Source organism: Oreochromis aureus, linkage group 11 (genome assembly GCF_013358895.1).
Source record: "Oreochromis aureus strain Israel breed Guangdong linkage group 11, ZZ_aureus, whole genome shotgun sequence".
Classification (NCBI taxonomy): Eukaryota; Metazoa; Chordata; class Actinopteri; order Cichliformes; family Cichlidae; genus Oreochromis; species Oreochromis aureus.
This window is the reverse complement of record NC_052952.1, coordinates 22827839-22850992: the sequence shown is the minus strand read 5'-3', so window position 1 is coordinate 22850992 and position 23154 is coordinate 22827839. Positions and strand designations below refer to the sequence as shown.

Sequence of the window (23154 nt, the reverse complement as noted above, 5' to 3'; positions counted from 1 at the left end):
AAAGAATAGAGGTAATATCTTTTTGAGTTTCCTGTTCACTACATTACACGCTCTAGTGATTATAAACTCAACACTGACCCGCTGCATCTCACCAATATGTAACCCACTCTTGTGTGAATCCCACCATTTAGAAAACCACAACAGTAAACTCAGTGCCCACAGAACTTAGTCATTACAGCACTTCGTGCTTTACATCCACAAAACAAAGTAAACACAGATGTGACATCTAAGCTCTCACATCTTTGAATGAAACTTTTTCTCTTCTCCAGATTTCAAGGCACACAACACATCAATGCACTTTTTATGTATAATGCACTGTGTAGACTTAAAAAAAATGTATTGCAGTAAAAAAAAAGTATACTTTCAACACAGAATGTCCTCTGGGCTTAAGAAGGAAGTAAGCCTGTTTATTTTTTGTTGAAAGGCTACAAAATAACTCCAAAGAATAGAAAAAAGTGACAAAATGATGACAAAGATGAGTTTTACCCTGTCGATTTCCTCATTTAGTCCATCCACCTCATACCCATCCAACCTCTGAGCAGAGATGTTGAGTGCGAGCTGCTCATCTTTTAGTCGCAGGTAGTCATTGATACGTTCCAAAAAATTATTTACACTGAACAACTGTACAGGGGAACAGACAAAGAAGGCCAGTGTGATGCAATGAGTCACATATTGCATCTATAAAGGGAAAAACATTCTGTGGTGAATTTAAAAGGATTTTATTTAAAGGTATCTGATCCTCACCATGCATCTGAGTGTTTGCTCCACATGAGGGTCCTGAGTGTGTTTGAGCACAGCTTTGAGCAGCAGGGGATACTTTGTGATCCTCTGATGGGGTTTGGCCTGCATGTCTCCAAGACGCATTCGATCGCCCTGAGGATGATTCTCTACCCACTGGAGAGGACAAAAAAACACAAGAATATAAACTTAACTTGATGCTTTCAAAATAAAACCGATAGCCTGACAACCAAGTCTCTTAAAACTATCCAGTTAAGTCCAAGACTCATTGGAATAATACACAATTTTTGTAGTTTTGCCTCTGTACACCACCACAGTGGATGCTATGTGACTGAACAGCAGGCATTCAACTTTAATTCAATGGGTTCAAGAAAAAAATTTAATTATTCAGCAATTTAGAAAGTTTTCCTTACACATCTAGACAAAGTGACAAACAGTTTCATGGTCTGTTGTTATTTCTTGACAATGAAGCAGTCATAATATCTGCAAGTGATTCAAAGTTCCCAGTAATTTTAAATACGAGGCCCGAAGAGATGTCAGGGAAAGTGAAATAGATGTCACACAAGACAATTAAAGTGCATGATGACAGAATTATTTCCACGTTTAAGACATAGAAGACCAACAACAACACAGCAAATAATCAGGTCATAAACATTGTCATGGAGGTGGGTGCATCATTATCAGCATCTACAATCAACAGACGCCTCCATGAGTGCAAATATAGCGGCTTTACAACAATGCGCAAACCACTGGGTACGCTCAAGAACAGGAAGGACAGATTAGATTTTTCCAGAAAACTACATATACTCTCATCAGACTTATCCGAATGTTACAAAACCGATTGGGCAGGGCTCACAGTGCAAATGGGTAGTGACCCAAAGCAAACTGCAAAAGCAGCTCACGAGTTTCTCAAGGCAAAGACACGACACGTTCTGCAATGGTCAAGTCAGTCACATCCAACAGAGCAGCTTTTCAGTTACTGAAGATAAAACGGAAGGCGGAAAAAAGAAAACCACAAACAGCAGCAAGTGAATTTTGCTTCACTGAAGGCCTGGCAGAGCATCTCAGGGTGGAAACAGCATTTAATGATGCCCATGACTTCTACACTTTTCTTTTGTGAAACCGTTTGAATTACAGCAAGTCCTGCTGTACCACCACGAGTAACCGATGGAAGGAGCAGATTCAAAGAAAGTCACTTCAATCACATATTGATTGTTTGATTAAAAAACCCACTGTGGTGGTGTGCAGAGACAGAACTGAAAAAAAACTGTCTTTATCTAACAAATGCACTAATTATATATTTGAACGCAGCTAAAATCATCAACAGCTGTGACTTCACAGTGATTAAACAAGAAGGTGAAGACAATTCACAGAAGTCTCTGATTTCTCTATAATTTTATCAATGAACTGCCAGAAGACTCGGTGACTGATATCAGAAACGCCTCTAAAACCTTCTGAATGAAACTATAACTGGAAAAAGAAAAAAACCTTAAATGAGTTATTTTTGCTTTAACAGCCACACCCTCATCGCCCAGTAAGCGCCAGTTCTTGGTAAAGGAAGGTTTTAACTGTTAAACACAAGGTAGCATTAGCTGACTCTGCTGGAAATATGTACAAGTATAGAACTGCTTTTAGTTTAAATATGATTATGTTCATCTAAAGGTACTTTCTGGCTCGTCACAGCAATGTTTTTGATGACTTTGATTTTTTTGACACCAGACGTGACCATCGCCACAAGGATTTTGCTTCTTCTCTCAGGGTCAAAGTGAGGATCTTTTGCCTGTTAGCCAAATATGTAAGACGTGTTGTAGGTCAAGCTCTTCTTGTAGCCACTTTTCCCATAAATCGTCTGCGCAAATCTTTGTGAACTAGATATCTTTCACACCGCTGTTAAGGCTGAATCATTTGGAGAAGACGTTGGTGCCCGTCAGGAAGCAGCTCTAAGAAGTCGCCCACAAGATTATGAAAACATTACAAACCACAAAACACAACCAATAGCAACTGAACTTTTAGTCAGTCATTAAAATGAATTACATTTAAATAATAACTGGGTTAGTGTGGGAGAGCAATTCTTTGATCTTCAGATGTATAGAATGCATGCACAGGCTGTACATGGATGTTACTGCTGCTTCACTGTACCTGGACGTAAGTGGAGAAATGTGGGTTGTTCTCCATCTGCCTGCGTGAGAATTCAAGATTGTCTTCCTCCTCCCAGCAGTATTCATGATAGGAAGAGAAGCGTTTATGAAACTGGGAACAAAGAGAAAAGGATAAGTCCCCATAAAGTCACATCAGTATGTTTATCATTATTATTAACGATGCAGAGGTTAGCGCTAACTTTAACGCCGCCATCTAGTTAAATATGCCTTTTTAACCCTTCGCTCCATTATGACGCACATGAAGAGCTTCAAATTTCCCTGTCGCAGGAACAGTTAGGCCCATAGTTTGTTGGACAAAGACACAATTTCTTTGCAGTTTTGCCTCTGTGCACCACCGCAGTGAATTATTAATCAAATAATAAACATGTGATTGAAGTGCAGACTTGGATACTTGGTTGAAAATCCTTTAGTGCAGCCATGCTCACTTTTATCTACAGTAACTGTAAAAGCTGCTGTTTCGGGTTGAGAACTGGTGACTGACTTGACCATTTCAGAATATCCCATTTCTTTGCTTTGAGAAAACCTTGGGTTGCTTTTTTTAGTCCTCATCCTTTTGCAGTCTGATCAGTTTTGCAACATATGGCTGAATGCTCAGTACTGTTTAATCTGGCCATCTTGTTTTTGAGTATACCCAGCGGTTTGCACCTTGCTGTAACCCTCTGAAATTCATCAAGGTGTCATTAATTGTAGATCGTGAAAATAGTAAACCTACCTCCTCACAAGTGTTATTGACTCGGTTAGATGTTGTGAAGTTGTTTTTTCTTAACCATGGAAGTAATTCACTAATAATAATATACAGTAATATTATAAAAATGAGCATTATAAGATAATAATCTTGTCATCATGCACTTTAGTTCCATCTTCCTTGGTCTTTCTTGTGGTTGAGCTGAGCTGGTTCACACAGTCTTTATTTTTAAGACTGTACCAGGTTATTGAGTTGGCCACGCTTAAAAAACTTTGCATCGTCTCTGATATTTTTATGTATTTATTAAATTATTAAATTGTATTTTTATTTATTTATTTACTTATTGGTTTATTTATTTATTGTCTTGGGGTTTTTTTTCTTTTCTTTTTCAGGCCAGTGATGACCTCCCTCACGTGCATCGACACCTCTTTGACTTTCGATGCTTTCTGGAGCAGTCTAATTTGTCCTTCCTGTTCTTGAGCGTAACCAGCGTTTTGCATCTGGTTATAAACTTTCTATATTTACATTCAAGAAGGCGTAGATCTTTATAATGATATCCCCCCTCACCCACTGCACTAACCCTCCCACCCACTCCACAAACTCCCCACCCTCATACTATGTTCTTGACCCGGTTAGTTGTTGTCTTAACTGTGGAAATAATTCTGTCATCATGCACTTTGCCATTTTCTTCTGTGGTCTTTCCGGTCTACTGTTTATGCTGTCTCTCTGATAAGTTTGTTTGGGGTTTTCAGCCGAATGACAGCCTCCCTCACTTGCACTGATACCTTTGGGGCTTATATTTAAAAATTACTTTGAAAAGCTTTAAAGTAAAAATCCAACACTTCAAAAATTGTGTCTGGTTCATTTGCCATGAAAGAACAAGCCAACAGATATCAGCTGGCCATAAAACTGTCCATCAGTCAGGTGTGCATTTTTACAACTTTGTAAAAATGGAGGACTTTGTATACAAATGTCTGTAATGCCCCAAAGAGTTTATGCAAAGTTTTTGCAAAACCCATAAATTAAAGCTCAGAGTCTGCTCTTCAATTGCATCTTAACTGCTTCATTTAAAATCCACTGTGATGGTGTACAGAGGGAAAACCACAAAAATCGTGTCTTTGTCCTAAAAAAATATGCACATAAATTTATATAAGTAGGCCTAAAAAATGGCAGAATATATAAACATATCCCAAGTGTTTCCACATGCAGTACTACTTTTTTGTATTACTTCATTGTACGTGAGTAAATGTACTTATATGTCATACATCTGGTGGATGTTTTGTTCCAAAACAACGTGCAGAAAAGCAAACTCATATGGAAACAAAACCTGTACCCACATAGAAGTAAAGCATGATGTAAGAGGTGCAAATGAAGGGGGGAGACTCTATAACTGACCGATAATATAAACTGTCTGCACATACAGTATCATTCAGACAGTGGGGGGACTTACCTGGAGGCATCCAGGCTCTAACCTCATGGGGTCAAAGGGCTTGCCTGTCTTTCGCGCTTCCTGTAACATCGGATAAAGCACTTCCTGCCAGAACTGCTGATGTGCTTTGAGGATATAGGGGAGGTTGGAGAAAAGCTGCTCGGGGGTCACCTTTTAAAACAGGAAGTGCGACAAAAATAAAAACATGTGTTTAACTCCCCTGCTTTGCGATATTTTCCGACTTCTCAGTGGAAATGTGTTGTTGTGCTACATGTTCCACTTGCACTCGAGTTGTATTTTGCCTCATCTTAAGCGGATGTTCTCGTTGTTAATCAATCTATGTCAGTGGTAAGCAGAACAGCGGAAAAAAAGTCCTGCAGGTGAAGTGACTGTGCAGCAAACTTGTGTTTTTAGTGTTTAAATGAGGATGCATGCTTTGCACACTGACCTCCTGGAGAAATCCTTTTTGGTGCAATTGGACAAGAGCCGCAATAACCAACTGTGGGAGGCAGACACAGCTTTGTTATACATCCTGTTGAAACTCCCTTTCTCCGCTCTGAAACTGTAATGTAACTGACTGTAAGCAGCTAGAGAGTGACATCTTACGTCTTTTATAATAAGCAGCTTGTTGATGAAGGTGAGTTCAGTATAGACAAACTCCCACAGCGCCTCCTGCTGGTGTCTCTGCATTTTAGACATTGTCTGAAAAGAGGAAGCAGAAGAAATGTCAGGGTCATCAGAAAGAATGTCAAATGTGCATATTGTGTAATGATTATTGTGAGAATAAAACCAACAAAGTGTCAGTTCTTCTTTTACTGTTTGCCACCCCCACAGCTTACAATTCACACAGGACACAAGCCCAATTGTTCCTGCCAGAAAAATGTCCTTTTATTTCCCAGAAGGGCAGTGCATAAAACAGAGGCATGTACAATGGCATGGTTTATTGAAATAAACAATTTGTGGACTTCACCGCATTTAGACCACATGAGAATAAACTACAGGATGTCAGGCCTTGGCCAGTGAATTGATCTGTTTTGTTCTTTTAATTTGATTTGTTGGCGGTAAGAAAAAAAAATAATGATAGATAACGATAGGGCCCGTACTGAATGAGACTGCACTATATCTGTCCAGCTCGCCTCCAGCGTGGTTCCCTGGCTTTCCTCGTTCCATCTCCACCTGAGATCCGCTGACAGAGAGAAGGCCTCCAGGGCTTGCTTCAACCCATCCAGTTGACTCCGCTCCTGGGAAGTTGTTATAAACCATAAGAATAAATAAATAACAAAGAAGAAGAAAATAATCAGGCAGGGAAATGAGGGGAAAATATGACACTCTACTGAATCAGTCCTTCCTTAATAGAAATAGATGTTAGTTTTGGCCACAGGTTACATCTAAAAGTATGACAGTGGAACAGAATGAACTGCACTGCTGCTGTAAATTTGGGCGTTTGTGTGGGCGGTTGCCTTTACAGCAAGTCTGTATCTGTTCCTTAGAAAACCAGCATGTAGTTTGATGAGCACAGCACAATACCTCAGACGCTTTGTCAGACACTCCCTGGCTGAACAGGACTTGTTTGAGTGCAGTTCTGGGTTTGGCTCCTGCAGAAGTTCCTTTACTCAGAGTTGCAAAGTCAGTCACGACCTTTTGCTTGGTTCGCCTCTGGAAACACAGAAATGCAGAAATACAGAAATACAGTGTAACACACCCAGAACTGAATCTACACTTAATGCACGGTACTTCGGTACAGAAGAAGTATTTTACAAGTCAAGGTTTTTGACATCTTAGTGAAAGTACAGGGATTTTTATCAATAAAATATTAAAATAGTCAAAGTAAGAGTACTTCACAAAGTGCCAATTTATCATTTTCATAATGTCATATAAGGATTTTTAATATTTCAGTTGCATAAAGTGTTGATCGCTATAAAAATCAGTATAATGCATAAAAAATACTTCAACTAGTTTTAAATACGAAGTTGTCCAGAATAAGTCAATAAGCTGCAAAACAGAACAGAATAATAGTTTTGAACCTATGAACATATAAAAGAAAATTACCTTAATTAAAGTACTCAAGTAAATCTACTTAATTTCCCCCACTGGTGCCAGAACAGTAGGCTTCCCCTATCTTTACAATTCTGTCCCACTCCACTTGCCTGATAGCCGATTGTGCTGTACTTGTATTTGTCTGCTGCCCTCTTGTGGTGGATGTTTAGGTCTGCAGCTTTCCCGTCAACGACATCAGGCTCTCTGGTTTCCGTCTCCCTCTGCCTCTCTCCATCCACAGTCTGCGGCACCGTTTCTTCCATTGGTGAGTCACTCCCCCCTCCGTTGTTTACATGCTGCGCGTTTGGGGTAAAGCTAAAGAGGAGCACACAGAGTTACTCAGTGCCATTATAAAGTGTGCGATGACTTCTTCAAAAAGAAAACAAAGCACGCAGTGTCCCTCCATTTTTGCCTCAATTCTTTCTGCTTTAGTGTAAAAAAATCTTTACAGACTTTCTGAACGACTTAAAAATGCAAGGAAAACAAAAAAAGATGACTCTTTGATTGTGCATGTACTGATCTGCTTATTTTAATTTAAGTTCACTGAGTTTATAGAGACAAACGTGAAGCATAAAGCAGTGGCACAAACTGCAGTATTTCTAGTCAAAGTTTCCACTTCCTTTCACAGGACTTGATTTTTTTTTTTTTAATCCAATGAATAAATGCACATCAGACTGCACAAACTATATATAATGATAAACTGAATTATCATTAAACTCAGTGACAAGCCCCAGATCATTCATGGCAAATCCCACTTTAAAAATGCTTTTCAGGATTCCCACCAGTGACACAGTTTGAGTGTAAGCAATCAGTCCAAACGAACGCCTAACAGTCCAACATATAAATGCACGGCAAAGGGTACAACATTTAGAGCCTTGTTTCATTTTAAATAGTCTTAAAAAATACGTAAAATGAAGGAAACTCAATACATGTCATAACTTACACTTGTGGTCATTTATTTAAAGATTTGATTTAACTTAAATAATTTAAGTTTAAGTGTTTTAAGATACATGGCAGATTTAATAACAAAGGTATTCACTTCCAATAAAAAAGATTAATTGAGCAGGACAGTCCCAAAAAGACTGGATGACAAAACCAGTCAAATACACGTGAGCTCCTATTTGAAGTGAGTGATGCTCTAATGCTGACCCACATTCTGACTTTTAAGTATCAGAGTGACACGGCGAATACCAGCAGTCAACCGGCTGAACAGACTGTTGATCGCACTGATAAAAACAGGACACCAGCAGTTTTTAATGACTTCAGGTCTAGTTACACAGCTGTGCGGGTCAGGGTGTCACACCTGGACTTATCTGTCATTATTTCTACCTTGTAACATTTCCTGCAGTAGCTTAAGCCCCCCCACCCCACTGCACCATTTACAGCTGTAGCCTACAGTGTCATTGTTACACTGGCAGGATTAAAGCTTTAGGTGTGTTTCACATTAACACTTTTACCAGGATTCATACTCTCATTTGGACAGTCTTAGAAAGTATCGTAAAAGCAAAGATTCTCACATGAGCAAACAGATACAGTACACCGCACTAATCTGCTGTCACTCTCCTGTCAAACATCAGAGCACTGACGCAGGTGCTTTCATCACCATGTCATACTTGTTTACAATCACTGCCTATATCCTACGGTAACTCAGTAATTAGTGAATTATATCAGAATTACAGCACCGGGGCTTCTTTAAAACATAATGATTAGTCAATAAAAACAAGCCTGCTGGTAACTTTGTAACTTCAGCAAGCCAGCTAATCAAATCAGAGTCCGTGAATCTACTCATGAGCTCTGACGTGTGGGGGACTTGCTGTGGTCAGCACATAAAACAAACTGGTTCTTTAAAGCAGTGTCTACCCTTTAACCAACAGCTGTGTTTTAATAGATAAAATCGTAAGGTTTACCTGGACTTGGCTGAATCCATTTTGTTTCACAGAGTCATCTTTGGTTTCTGTTAGCTTTCTCCACCTCCTTTCTTTCTACCTTGCTTGTCCCTCCCTCCCTACTCTTTTCATCTGCACCCTTTCCTTCTGCAACTGGCCTGACGGGAACGACTGGATTCTGCAGTCAACAAATCAGCGCTGGTTAATGTGTCGCAGTTAAGGTGCTTAGTGAAGCAGAGGTAGTGCCTCCCTTGCTTCTTTGAAGGTGATCTGTTTGTTGTTTCTTGTCAATCAGGATTATTGATCACCCCGAACAACCAGGAAGGTTTGAAAACAGCAGTAGGGTGTGTGTGTGTTCATTCATCTATTTATTTTATGAGAAACCAATAAGGGATACAGAGATGAAATTCAGTGTTGTGGGTACTTTGTGTTTTATATTGCATGCACAGGGAGTTATGGGGAAGAGGTCTAGGCAAAGGAATGTAGCTAAGGAAATACAATATTTATAAAATTATCAGGTTAAGTTAAAAGCAAAAATTCCTTCCATTTAAAGCCACAGAAAGAAAGATATCATTTCGTGTTAATGCTTAAAGCCTCACGTTGGAATGCAGACTGGCAGCGTGCCTGCAGTGAAATATCCACAATCAAATTTTTCACACACGTAACTCAGACACACAGAGAAAGAGACATGACACATTTATTAAAACTTGAGTTTTACATTTGATTGATGCACAACATTGATTGACAATCATCATCCAGTCGGTAAATATCTTTGTTTTAAGTATAAAACCATTTGAAACCATTTGAAACTACACTTTTTCAAGTGTTACTGATTGCTGTGTGAATCTGCACAGTGAAACAACTGGTATTATAAAAGTCGCTCAGCTGAGAGACACTGGGAACAGGTGTGTCCTCTTTTCTATAGCAGTATGAATAATGCTTGCATGATAGGGTTTCAATGAAAGCTTATGGGGCTGTGAAAAGTCATTGAATGTGGCAGCGGTCAGCCCTACTATAAGTAGGAACCACAAAATTTCCAATACAATTTCAGTGGTTCTGCCTGTGTGGGTACAGCACCATTTCAAGGGAAGTGTGAATGAGAGGACAAAAATGCACAATGAAGGGGTAAAAAGCTTGTCAGTATTACTGTGCTGACCTTTATATGACTGAAATTCAACTAGGATCTGTCTCTCTCTTTTTTTTTTTAAGTTCCTTCCTCATCGATGTTAATGACTGATAGAAACCGTGCATTCTTGCAAGGGAAAGGAGGTGGGGGTGGGGGGTGGATGAATTGATTTTTAAGTTGAAACATGCCACAAAATGTTTGTGAACCACTGTCCCATTAAAACATTACCTGTTAACTCAACGGTACCGGGACTAAAAACACCACTTCCCTCTAGAAAGATATACATGTTTTGCAATAATAAGTTTAACTTGTAACTATTTTTGTAATTGCAACTATTCACAATTTAAAAAAAAAAATTAGGTAGCTTAAGTTATACGCTCTGGTAAAGTAGATACATTTGACTCCCCTAAAAGTGAATAAAACTACACAGAAATGCATACGGTACAAAATGCATCAACCATTTTAAGAGACTTGTCATAGTGATAATAAAGAAATAACACATTGGTTAAGGTGCATTCAGACTGCAAGATTTCAGCAGGAAAAAACTTTAGCAGGATATTAAGTTTGAGGTATGCCGATCGCACAGTGATAACACCTGAATCCTACGCTACAGCGAATGAGTAGCTCTTCCACGCTTCTCGGAGGACCTATCGTACATGCCAACATTTACCTGGCATGACTCAACTAGACCTTCTTTTGGAATCTCAAACATTTCTTTTTGCGTGTTTTACCTCAAAATCTATTCGTCTGTTTTGGTGTTTCAACAATTGCACCACCGCATTTTTTCATGCTACACTTACATTGGTCATTTTTGGGTTGTTTTTTTTTTTTTTTTTAAGTTGATCCTACATTTCTGAAAAATACTGTCAGCTTTGTGTCTGAGGCTACTTTTGGTCACAAAACTGTCTCAACGCCCAACTTGGGACTTCTCTAACGGTGCGACCGTCATTCTAGAGCCAGAGGAACTACTATCCTTTAACACTGGTCATGTTACGTCTTTGGGAAATATAGTTTGCTTTGGGGAGTATAGCTCGGCTTGGTTTAAAGGTACAAAATAGTTGTAGGATTATATATAATGTGAAGAAAGTAGCATTAGTCTTCTCAGATATTGCTCAGCAATAAAGAAATAATCCTGGTTTTCAAAATATAAAAAATACTCATTGTAAAAAAGCTCTTTGAAAATGATCTGAATGCAAACGTTTTCTGTGACTCTTTGAGCCGTTTGTCCATTTGCTGTTAGTTGTTTCTTCCCGTCATCTCGCTGTGTGATTGTCAAAGAAGGACACAAAGTCTTCAGTCTCATATGTGTGCTGTGAAATAAAGCTGCTGCTTCTCTTGTAGCACCGGGCCAGTTTGGCATCCACGATTGAGTCCTTAAAGCCAGCAATACTTGGGCTCATAAGCATTTTGTTCCTCTTGGCACGTTTTACAGAGTTACTGAATGCCATATTTTGTCTCCAGTTCCTCAGCTGCTTTCCCCAGGTGCATGTTTCTTAGCTTTTCTAATAATTCATTGAACAGTGGCCTGTGCAGCATTCCTCGTCCTCCTCCACCTGAATGTAAGGCCCACACCCGCAGCATCTGGTAGTGAGCCTCCCGGCAGGATCGGTGATCCATCTCCGCTTGTTCAATCTCTGTATCAGTCACACCAAGACAACGCACCAGCTGCTTCACCTGCACCACAGGTACCAGATCCAGGACGGCATAGATCAGCTCAGAGACTGTCGGGGGGAGACATGAATAGGGGTATTGAGCAAAAGCGATACAACTGAGTACTTTTTATTAAAGCTTGCACACTGGACCTCTGAAGAGGAGCTATACACTCACGCTTGATTTCCAGCGGGACACAGTCAGGCAGTTTGGACGTCTCCACTTGGGCCACAGAAGTCTGAGGAACCTCCGTCACAGTGGTCTCCAAATGTTCCTCACTGTTCACCAAGACCTGCTATAAAACAAGAGCAGATTCTCTTAATTGTCTGCAGAGTGTAGACCGAACTGAGAAAAGTAACCACAGGCACTTAAATCAAGGTACCTCACAAGATTCCTGGGAAGCATCAGATCGCTGGGAGGACCGTAGTAGCCTCCTTTTGGTTTGTCGTTTCGTGATCATGTACGTCATGAAAACCATCAACACCATCAACGCTAATATTCCAGCTCCAGCTCCAGCAATTATATTGACAAAAGAGTCCGGTTGATTAGACGTATTTTCTTTTGGAGGAGCTAGAAAGTTATAGAAAAAAATAGATCAATATTAAAGCATAAGAAAAGAAAATGTAAAGTTTTACTGGAGTTGAGAATAGAAAAAAAACATACATTATGTCTTAGTCAACAACATTATTTATAACATTTTAATATGCTTAAGTACATCTGTGACTATTCTGACTATTAGCTCACTCTTTTTTGTGAAAGACGGCCTGGTTGGCGCTCACCTGTTGTGGTTGTTAGACACAAGTGTTGACACTGAGCAGAGCAACTGTGGAGAAGAGAGAACACATTTCATAACACGGAGGAGGAAGTAGCACATCTTAAAGAGGAAACAATTCACATGACAGCCAAGATGCCTTTTTTATATAATCATATGAATTCAAGAAATTTCATTTTCACACTTTCAGTACTGTTACAAAGTTACCACTAAGCAACTAATTAGTGTTGAATTAACACTTATTTCGCCGTCACAATCACTACTAATTGCTACATTTATTAGTTAAAAAGGATGTAGCTCGGGATTGTTGAATGTACGGGCAGTAAGTTCCCCTGGGCTCTCAGGTTTTTTCCCATGATAAATACCACTGTACTTATCCACATGCTAAATTATTAACTAACACAAAATGTAGGTTGCCATGATTTTTACATTCATAATTCTCTCTTTTTTTTTTTAAAGTATTAGACATCCACATAAGACATCTGTCTACATTGGCGTGACTCGAGTGTTTCTAAGACTTAAAAACATTTACTTCCTCCCTGAGGGGGACAGACAGACCGTGAGTTTAACTTGTTTAGCAACTGTTCACATCTCAGGTTTTCATGTGTCATAACTTCTCTGTTGCCAACAAATGGAAAGACTGAACACGCTCAGAAATGTGCTGAGTTTCAATTCTTCAAACACACTTCCCCGTTAACATTTAAACAAACAATCCCAAACAGTGAAATAGGAACAATGCACACACTCAAAGCTCACATACAACAGTCGTATGCTCACCTCTCGCACAGTTTGCACTTGTTGTTGTCTTTGTAGTAATTGTCCTTACATCCGCACACAGTGTTATTATCTGGTGTACCTGTGAAAAGCAAGATTGTTTCTATTTAGACTCACATGAAGAAAAGCATTATGGGCCATGGCTGGGTGGGTACTGGAATAAGTTAAGGCTTACATATCTGCAATTCCACTTCATCGGCTTTGCACTTTTTACATCTGAGACACTCATAGGTTTCGCTGTCAATTCTAATCTTGTAATATCCATCTTTACATCGACACTTAGTGTTCTGGTTTCTTAAACATGGCGATACCTGGATTTCATTCTTTTGTGCTGCAGAAAGGAACACACACACATACATACATACATACACACACACACACACACACACACACACACACACACACACAAAAGAAAATGGAGTAAGGCTGATGATATACTTGTAAATCTAACATGTTAAACTGAGTCGGGAAAGGATAAAGCTGCTCTACCTTTGCAGGTTCTGCAACTTAGGCACTTGGGGTAGTAGTTCATAAATTCTAAGTACTCTCCTTCCGGACACGGTGTGCAGGTTGATCTCTCTTTGGGACCATGACATTTTTCTTGAAGCTTAAAACCTGAAAACAGGAAGATCACACGTAAAAACAAAAAGTTAGCTTGATGATGTCTCAGATGATCTGCTTGTCACTCTGGATATGTACGACATGCAGTGGCTCATACAGTACCTGGACTGCATTTGTTGCAACATATTCCTTCCGTAGTGAGAAACTCGTCAAGTTTACAGGTCTTATTAACTTTCTGTGACTCTGGTAACGATGCCAAAGTGGTGATGGACATGCACTAAAACAAAGAATTTACAATGAATATCCAAAGAGAAGTTCCCAACAAGGGAATTTCTCATTTCTTCATGCAGTGACCTTTAAGGTGTTCTCACCATCAGGCAAAGTAAGGTGCCAAAAGAGGCCTTTTTATTCCTCTGTCCTCTGTGCCGAAGGGCCTCCATAATCAAAATGAGCCAAAGTCCACTAATTTGAGGAAGTGTAGTTGCATAGCATAGCTGCTGCACTCCATCAGCCCCCAATCCTCACACTGGCCCCTCTGCTGCTGTGTAGGATTGCTGTCTGTTCTCTGGTCAGCTGAGTGGTAATTAACAAAAAGGATTTTAGGAATAGGCACAGTACAAAAATCATAAAGCAGGATTTTGGCAGAGAGCAGAATGCATTTTAAGGCTCTAATCAAGTCGACTGCTACCATGTTTGCTCATGCACATTAGAACCACTCATATGCTACAGTATTGTGTGGCCAGTGATTGGTGGTTGGCAGGCAATGAAGTGGAGTTCCTGTCATGATATTAAGACATACTGTGCTTTTATCAGGTGTTATGGATGCATAAATGCTAAAAATGTGCTATTTAATCCAGTTGGTAGGTGAATGCTAGGCAACAAAATGACATCATAACGTCTGATGATAGATAAGAACCCCCCAGACCTGCCAAGTTTGGTTGCTCAACTCCTGATAGCACAGAAGGAGTTTGCATAGAGTTGTAGAGCATTATTAAATACTATTTTTTGCATTTAAATTACCACATAGACTTGTATTGGACAGATTTTAAACAGAATAGATGAAAGCAGATGATATATTATGGAATTACAATGAAAAACAAATGTGTGGTAGAGGCTGAATTGTCAGAAGTGGTTTTCCCAGCATGGTGAGGAGATGAAACGAAACTCTCTGCAAACCACTGCACAGGTAATAGTTTACCTTATTTATTTATCTCATAAATGTAACGCCACAGGTATACGGTTATGTAACACGTACAGGGGATGATGCTGATGCAAATGTTTTCGCCTGGATTTTTTATTAAAGCTGACTATTAGCAGAGAGGTGCTGAAATACAATCCTACACATAATACTGCACATTATGCATCTTCTCCCGTTAACAAGCCCTTAATTCAATGAATTTAAACACCTTAAAGAGGAAAAGTTTAGGATGTGACTACTTTGAAGACAATGTGATCCCTAAAGAAATAATTCACAGAGAGATTGATTTTGTGCTCAGTAAACAAATTCGCATATTGGCGCCAATTGTTTGGGCAGCTTCCCTCTCTGCTTCCCTGTCCACTAATTTGAGGAAGTGTAGTTGCATAGGATAGGTGCTGCACTCCATCAGCCCCCAGTCCTCGCACTGGCCCCTCTAGTGCTGTGTAGGATTGCTGTCTGTACTCAGGTAAGCTGAGTGGTAATTAACAAAAAGGATTTTAGGAATAGGCACAATACAAAAATCATAAAGCAGGATTTTGGCAAAGAGCAGAATGCATTTTAAGGCTCTAATCACATCAACTGCTACCATGTTTGCTCATGCACATTAGAACTACTCATATGCTACAGTATTGTATGGCCAGTGATTGGTGGTTGGCAGGCAATGAAATGGAGTTCCTGTCATGATATTAAGACATACTGTGCTTTTATCAGGTGTTATGGATGCATAAATGCTAAAAATGTGCTATTTAATCCAGTTGGTAGGTGAATGCTAGGCAACAAAATGACATCATAACGTCTGATGATAGATAAGAACCCCCCCAGACCTGCCAAGTTTGGTTGCTCAACTCCTGATAGCATAGAAGGAGTTTGCATAGAGTTGTAGAGCATTATTAAATACTATTTTTTGCATTTAAATTACCACATAGACTTGTATTGGACAGATTTTAAACAGATTAGATGAAAGCAGATGATATATTATGGAATTACGATGAGAGACAAATGTGTGGTAGAGGCTGAATTATCAGAAGTGGTTTTCCCAGCATGGTGAGGAGATGAAACGAAACTCTCTGCAAACCGCTGCACAGGTAATAGTTTACCTTATTAATTTATCTCATAAATGTAACGCCACAGGTATACGGTTATGCAACACGTACAGGGGCTGAGGCTGGTGCAAATGTTTTCGCCTGGATTTTTTATTAAAGCTGACTATTAGCAGAGAGGTGCTGAAATACAATCCTACACATAATACTGCACATTATGCATCTTCTCCCGTTAACAAGCCCTTAATTCAATGAATTTAAACACCTTAAAGAGGAAAAGTTTAGGGTGTGACTACTTTGAAGACAATGTGATCCCTAAAGAAATAATTCACAGAGAGATTGATTTTGTGCTCCGTAAACGAAGGTTGCATATCTGCGCCACTTGTTTGGGCAGCTTCCCTCTTCGCTTCCCTGTCGCGGTCAAAGGCTGAGATTACAGCAAACTTTGCCTTTTCGAGTGATTTTAAGCGCACAAAAACTCGACGTGTCTTATTTTTACGTATTTACAGATAACACTGACGTGTTAGAGAACTTAATCTGCACTTGTCATTTAACTTTTTTCTTGTCACTGGTTTCGATTTAACTACACACCACACAAACGCCCACCACAGTCTGATATGAATCGCTCCTTCCCACAGACATACTGCTTAGATATTTAACCGTCACTTACCTGGACAACCACCGTCACTCGGAGGAATATTTCTTAACTTCAGCTCCTTACGTGGAAATCGGCATTTAAGTTACTAAAGTACAGATATATCTTTTAGCGAAAGCAGCGCGACAGAACTGCCGCTGCCCAGTATCTGAAGAGGAGAGGCGGTCTCAAACGGGAAATGCTGTGACGCGCACGTTTCACAGGAATTAGTTTCACAGGCAAACTGGCAAAACGGCACCTGAGGTTCAAAAATAGAACAAAACTATGGAAAAGCCGTTAAACCAGCAGACGAGTCAACTTCAGTTCAATAAGGACAATAACAAGAATCATAAAACACTTGGGGTGTGGCGCTATCTGTAAATAAAAGCAGACTACGATCATTTGCAACTTTTTTTAAAAAATTAATTGGAAATTTCTACATTTTTTAAAAATAATATTGAATTATATTTTAGACTATATATACACAGATATCTAAGGGAACAATCCACAACCTAAAACATAGAGTTAAACGGCGGTAGGCCAGTAGCTTGACTGGATAAAAAGAGTATCTCACAGAGAGGGTGAGTTAGTCTTTCCCAAATACAGGGAGGGGTTCACCTCGGTGCGAAAGACTGCGTGGGCTAGTAGTTCATACTAGCATTGCATTGTGAGTTTTCATATTCAGAAAACCTCTGTACACAAGGGGCAAGGACTACAAGCCGCTGGACGTCCACGCACCAGTGTGAGTGCTGGCATCTATCCATCAGTCCTCCATCGTAGTGGCAGCAGGCCAAACAGGATAATCCAGACAGTCTTCTCTCCAGCAACGATTTCCACTTCGTCATTGGGGGGGGGAGGGTAAAGTATATGAACCAAAATATTGAGCAACACCCTTAATCTTTTAATTCCAGCGCCATTAAGGAATCACAGAAAATCAACCATGAAGTCGAGACCAAGTGACGTTACAGAGTGCTGAGCCACATTGTGCGTAAAAGTTGCCAACGCTCCGCTGACTCAATAACTGCAGAGTTAATGGTGTGGCCAAACAGCTGTAATAATAACGTGTAGGTGTAGGTGGCTCCGTATTTTTGTATGTCTCAAACGGGTTCTGGGTCTTTCGGTGCGTCTGCTCCCAGCTGGGCAAGCCCGTAAACCTCCCAAAGGACGGACCCAGATAAAAAACATAACCAAACAAGATCCAGAAGCGTTTCAGCTTTTTTGGGGCCTGAGCTCACTTTAGATGAGGCTAAGTGGACAGCTGTGATCTAATGAATGAAAAGGTAAAAGACTGCCTCCCAGGGGCTAAAGAGAAATTTAAAAGCCAGCACAGTGATGAAAGCTACACACATATCATGTGTGTAGCTTTCACATTTGTGTCACAAGTACCATCTTTGCAGCACGTGCTGTCATCTGCTATGGATGCTTCACTGACCTCTCTGCAGGCCATGCTGTTTACATTATACAAGGTGTGCCAACTGCGTTTTGCTTATTAACGACTCTTTAATTAAAGACAACGTTAAAAGTAGTCGTGCCGAAAAAGAGAGACAAAAAACACAAGGACTAGGTTACTGGATTAGATAAGCATTTACTATTAAATACTTTTAGCAGTCAAACTGGGACATTCTTACATTGACAATAAAACATTTTTAAGATGTAAAGAATTATGCCAACCATTAGCTTTTGTATAACATTTGTAACATTAAAAAATATGCAGTTAAGATCATTTTAACCCTTAACATGCAGCAGCTTGCTGGAAAACCACGCTGAGGTAGACTTAGGGCATGTCTTCCACTTTCTAAACAAACACACTTGGAGTCTGTGACATTCGTCTTGCTCTCTTCTGCTTGAATGTGCCAAAGATGTGAAAATGTCATTCAAAGGGATGAACTTTTAATACCTTTGTATAATTTTACTCCTAAACAATTCACCAAATGAGTGGACGCTGAGTGGTTAAGCCATTACTTTTAAATTATTAGTTATTCTGGGAAGGACCTGATAAAAACTTCTTTGCATACTGTGAAATTGACTACAGAGAGTAAGTAAAGGCTGTAAGGCAGGTATCACTTAACTATAATTATAGGCACCATAAGTTTTAAAAGAGCATCCTGTATTAGACCAGTCCTTTATTAAGGAGGCCAGCAGAGCGTTACCTCACGCGACTTTGCTATTACAGTATACTAAAGAGCTCATTCAGCAGAGCAAGACAAGTGCTTCCTCAGAAAAACCACATCCTTCCTTTATAGTTAGCAACAAAAAAGGCATCTTCATCTCTCCGCTCTTCCTCCTCCCTCTCACCCGGTCTTCCTCTGTGTCACACATAAAGTGTCACTTACACTAACCCGTTCGGCATACATTGGTCTTTGCAGAAATGCACTTGCAAATAGACTGCTGATTTCCCCACACAGTCTTTTAGTCCAGCTGTGAGGACTGACTGGCCCATCTCTGACTCAGCATGCAGATTTTGTCAACTAAAAAGTGGCGTTGTTTATCTGTTTACTTCAAAACAAAAGAGTCAACATGTTCCTGGCAAAAGAACTTTTGAAGTTCTGTTCAGATGTACCAACTCTTACGGTCAAGCATCAATACTGATACTGAAACCTCAAGATAAGCATGACCAGTTTTGCTGTAACCAGCTCATGATCAGCCGTGGTCTTGTTGCACAGTCATCTCTCATCCAGTCATCTCTGTATTCTGTTTGAGTGTTGCTACTCAGCTATAGTCACACTTGTCACTTGAGGCTGCCCCTATTTCCTTAAACCTAGTCCCCGTTTCGCTGTTGAAAGGAGGTCACGTGCTGTGGCTTGGTTTCTGTGAAAACTGAGGTCAAGTATAGTAACTATCGCTGGCTGGCAGCTAACTAAAACCAAACCATTGTATCTTCACACTAATTGCATTTTGTCGGTTTTTGCTGATTAATGTTCTCACGCCTACACTACCAGTTACACCCATAATAAAGAAATTAACTAGAAGCATATCATTCTTATGATTTACAGCAAGATTTTACCCCCGTCTGGAAATATACCTTTTGTTTTAATCCAGAAAAAAAATACGCTCAACCTTCAGAAACAAACTGAAGTGTGCATGAAACTAACAAAAAACAGTCTAAGACGTCATACAAGGATAACAATGAGGTCCACACCATGAACAAATGAGCTGGTGGATCCAGATGGATGTCTGGATCTGGATCGGCTTTTAATATTGTGATTATATTGTGAGTCTATCTTAAACATGATGCCTCACTCTCTTTTTTCTTATCCCACTTTAGAAGTGTGTGTGAAGCTGTGATGTGAAATGCCCAGTTTTGTTCTATCTCAAAATGGTAATGAGTCTTTAAATAAAACTCAGCCAGTTTGCCCAGTGTCTTTTTTTTTGGACTTACTATTATAGGTTTGTTTCATGTTTTATATCATTTCTTGTTTTTTTCCTCTTAGTAATTTTAGCCCCATTCTTGGTTCCTAGTTGCCTTAGTTTTAATCCCTCCTGTGTTCCCTTTCTACTATGTCAAGTCCCGTGCATTAAATTCATTCACGAGTATGTCTTCCCCATTTAGTTATCACATTTCCCATTTTACTTTGAGAGTTAGAATTGCTTGTGCGTTGCCTTTATTTTTGCTTCTTGTAACTTTTTTTCTGTCTGATTTAGTTCACCTGTGTCTCATCTTCACTTTCCCTATTTACCCTTCTGTGTATGTTGTCTGTGTATGTTTCTGTTCTCCTTCCCAGTGGTCCGACCTCTGGTGTTTCTGATGTTTGAAGGCTTTAGTGTGCTTTCAAGTTTAAGTTTTCAGTAGTTATCGTTTTCAGTTTCCTTTGTCCCTCATGATTCACATTTGTACAATGTTGACATCAGTCTGCAATAAACAGCTCGCTTTTTGTTCACCTCAGTCTGCCTGTCATTTGGGTCCTCACACTCAAGCCCCTGTGACAGTCCTGCCTCTAAATCTGACTCCAAAACTTAAACAATTGTAAGTTCACCCATGCCCCACTTTTGGTAACATTCTTTTATTAATCAGTCCTTACCTTCTGAGTAATCCAACTGACAACACACACAAACACACACACACACACACACACACACACACACACACACACACACACACACACACACACACACACACACACACACACACACACAGCCAATAATCCCCTTGGTAGAGGTAATTATGCCAGTAGATAAAAAACAATAAATTTGTGCCTTAGCATGTTACACGTCACACATTTTAAAGAAACATGCATATTATCCTTTAAGTGCTCCAATGTATAGTATGAATTGATAAAGAATAACATAACTGTTTCTTAACTTGCACGTTGTTCTACAGAAACATTTTGGGTTTTTTGTCAGCCAAATGTTTATATTTGGAATGACAAATTTTTTTTGTAATGAGCGATTTGGGACCTATGCATGCAATTGGCATTGCAATGTTTTCGATCCTCATAACATTACACGCCTTCTCATTATCATAAAGTAATTTCTTGGAAGGCATTTCTCTCATTAACACCTTTCTGTAAGAGTAAAAAGATACCTATGAGGTAAATGATGCCTTACACTAAACAACTTCATCATCCTGTGCTAAGAAGAGGCGAGAGAGAGCGAGAGTGGCAGAGGTGAGAGAGAAAACGAGAGAATAAAAAGCATCAGAGTGCTTGCAGCAAAAACTGATTTTGGAGGAAACGAGAGAGAGAGGATGATGGAAAAATGTGGAGGCTGAAGGGGGGCATGTTGATCTGCACAGCCAAGGTGGTCTCCAAAAAGACAGGAGAGAGAGAGTGGGAAAAGGATGTTGACTGTTAATATGTAAGGTTTTCAGGATGAGTCATCTCTGACATTTTATGAATAGTCCCTTGACACACTTCTCGTCCCCTGCTCAGTCTCAGGCTCAGAGGGTCCCAAGTGACATCTTGCTAAAACCTCTCCTCCACAGTAAGTAAAGACTTTCACAGCATGTATTTTCAGCTGTAACTTTATCATGTTGAATGTTTTAGTAGATCCTTGTAACCTGTTTGCAGTAGGATGTAAAGCTGGTCTCTCTTAGTTTTGTATTTTGTGTGTGTTTTATCAGCAGTGTGTTTTATCAGCAGTGTGTTTTATCAGCAGTGTGTTACATGCTTTTTTCAAGTTTAAAATGTGTGTCCTGACATATTTAGGCAGCGTGACTACCGAATTCTTTTTCTCAGGATGGAAAATGTTATCATGTTTATCATCTTTAACCTTTATCGTGTTTCACTGAGTGTCTGCTGGCATCGTTATGTGACTACATCTGACAGGATCATAATAGTAATACTTTTCCTCCTGTCTCTGCTTACTCCCCTCCTTTTCCTCCTCCTCCTCCTCTTCTTTTCTTGCGTATTTCTTCCCAGATGCGGCTACCCTTTTTTATTTTACTGTGCCTCCCGCCTGTGCTCTCTTCTGTAATTCCAAAAGATTGCAAGAAAACACAGTACAAGTGGCCACATAATTCATATGAGCTTTGTTGTGAAAAGTGCCCGGCAGGTACAGTAACTTCCTCACATCCCAATAGAGCTCATGGCTTTGACGTCAACAGCAGTGCTTTAACTGCAAACTGATGTTTCATATATTCCAGGTGAGTTTGTGGCCAAACGCTCACCGACCACCTGTTATCGTACATGTGAACCCTGTGGACCTGGGAAATACACAACCAGCTACAACGCGGCGATGACCTGTGATTTTTGTGACAGCTGCAACAAACGTGAGTAACTTCCCATCTTTAACTTTGGGCGTGGAGGTGCTACAGTACATGTGAGGATTTGAAATGTGTGAAAATGTTTAGGCAATTTTTAGACTGCCAGCACGAAGAGCTTTAGTGGCAGGAATGATGACGTAGTGGGTTTTACGACTTACACGTTTTTCTACAGACACATTGATTCGAGCTCTTGTACACAAATATTCCCCCTAGAGCGTACCTGTTATCTTTTAAACAGATAGAAGAATGACAAAGCATTACAGTAAAAATACTACTCAGGACCCCCCCTCCCCTTGTTATAGTGAAACATGTGGTTGCTTATACATTTTGTGTTAGTGTGTGAGCTCTATCATGCTCTCTCTTGATGTGAGATGTGTGCGTGAGTCATTAACTCTCTGTCGACCTGACCACTGCATTTGACCAATGACTCCACAGAATCTTGTCAGAGTCAGACTGCTAGCTGTTTCTCAACTCATGATTTCAGAGAAGTTTGCATATACAAAACTTTAGCAAGGGGATTTCCCATTTCATGTATCAATGGGGGGGGGATACAGTCAGAAGGAGATGAAAGACAGAAGGGGAAGAGAAGGGGGTCTGTGAAACCAACTGTGAGCCAGCGTTGGGGTTTAATATGATGGGATTCTGCAGCAGAAGTTTGTGTTTACACAGTAATCTTGACATGGTCTGCGGCACAGCCCACCGAGACAGGAGGCTGAAAAAGCAGACCATCTTCATGTCAGTGGAAAAAAAGAACAAAATACCCA

The 23154-nt window shown here is 39.9% G+C and overlaps 3 protein-coding genes across 6 annotated transcripts in view; 1 reads left to right on the top strand and 2 right to left on the bottom strand.

Annotated features, from left to right (window-relative positions):
* Window positions 1-9080, bottom strand: part of plekhg6 (pleckstrin homology domain containing, family G (with RhoGef domain) member 6) — a 15163-nt gene extending 6083 nt beyond the window's left edge. Inside the window, exons 1-10 of the mRNA XM_031744352.2 lie at window positions 8956-9080; window positions 7159-7363; window positions 6539-6667; window positions 6115-6252; window positions 5618-5713; window positions 5460-5510; window positions 5033-5182; window positions 2878-2988; window positions 745-894; window positions 487-621 (exon numbers count right to left, since the gene is read on the bottom strand). Coding sequence (XP_031600212.2) covers window positions 487-621; window positions 745-894; window positions 2878-2988; window positions 5033-5182; window positions 5460-5510; window positions 5618-5713; window positions 6115-6252; window positions 6539-6667; window positions 7159-7363; window positions 8956-8975 — 1185 coding nt within the window. The 5' untranslated portion in view covers window positions 8976-9080. The remainder of the gene's footprint in view (window positions 1-486; window positions 622-744; window positions 895-2877; window positions 2989-5032; window positions 5183-5459; window positions 5511-5617; window positions 5714-6114; window positions 6253-6538; window positions 6668-7158; window positions 7364-8955) is intronic.
* The window catches only part of cd27 (CD27 molecule), a 20340-nt gene continuing 4479 nt past the window's right edge, over window positions 7294-23154 (top strand). Inside the window, exons 1-4 of one of the 4 annotated variants that reach the window (XM_039620223.1) lie at window positions 7294-7313; window positions 21558-21609; window positions 22047-22179; window positions 22271-22396. In XM_039620223.1, the coding sequence (XP_039476157.1) occupies window positions 22047-22179; window positions 22271-22396 (259 nt within the window). In that variant the 5' untranslated portion in view covers window positions 7294-7313; window positions 21558-21609. Of the gene's footprint in view, window positions 7314-14424; window positions 16101-17048; window positions 17548-21557; window positions 21610-22046; window positions 22180-22270; window positions 22397-23154 lie in introns of those variants that run through there. The other 3 variants (XM_039620221.1, XM_031744275.2, XM_039620222.1) reach the window with 3 other exon arrangements.
* On the bottom strand, window positions 9614-16875 carry tnfrsf1a (tumor necrosis factor receptor superfamily, member 1a). Its single transcript, XM_031744240.2, has 10 exons — window positions 16726-16875; window positions 14189-14390; window positions 13980-14094; window positions 13746-13871; window positions 13432-13587; window positions 13260-13338; window positions 12490-12533; window positions 12093-12280; window positions 11888-12005; window positions 9614-11781 (listed from the first exon to the last, which is right to left on the bottom strand). Exons 2-10 carry the CDS (start codon window positions 14255-14257, stop codon window positions 11495-11497), a joined length of 1182 nt encoding a protein of 393 aa, XP_031600100.1. The 5' UTR covers window positions 14258-14390; window positions 16726-16875; the 3' UTR covers window positions 9614-11494.

What these genes read in the sequence shown, in the direction of transcription:
- tnfrsf1a (XM_031744240.2), bottom strand. Translation starts at nt 14,257, where the DNA reads ATGGAGGCCCTTCGGCACAGAGGACAGAGGAATAAAAAGGCCTCTTTT. An exon ending in GTGTCTAACAACCACAACAG is followed by an intron (nt 12,281 to 12,489) that starts GTGAGCGCCAAC and finishes ATAACTTTCTAG; the next exon opens with CTCCTCCAAAAGAAAATACG. An exon ending in TGTCCCGCTGGAAATCAAGC is followed by an intron (nt 11,782 to 11,887) that starts GTGAGTGTATAG and finishes TCCCCCCGACAG; the next exon opens with TCTCTGAGCTGATCTATGCC.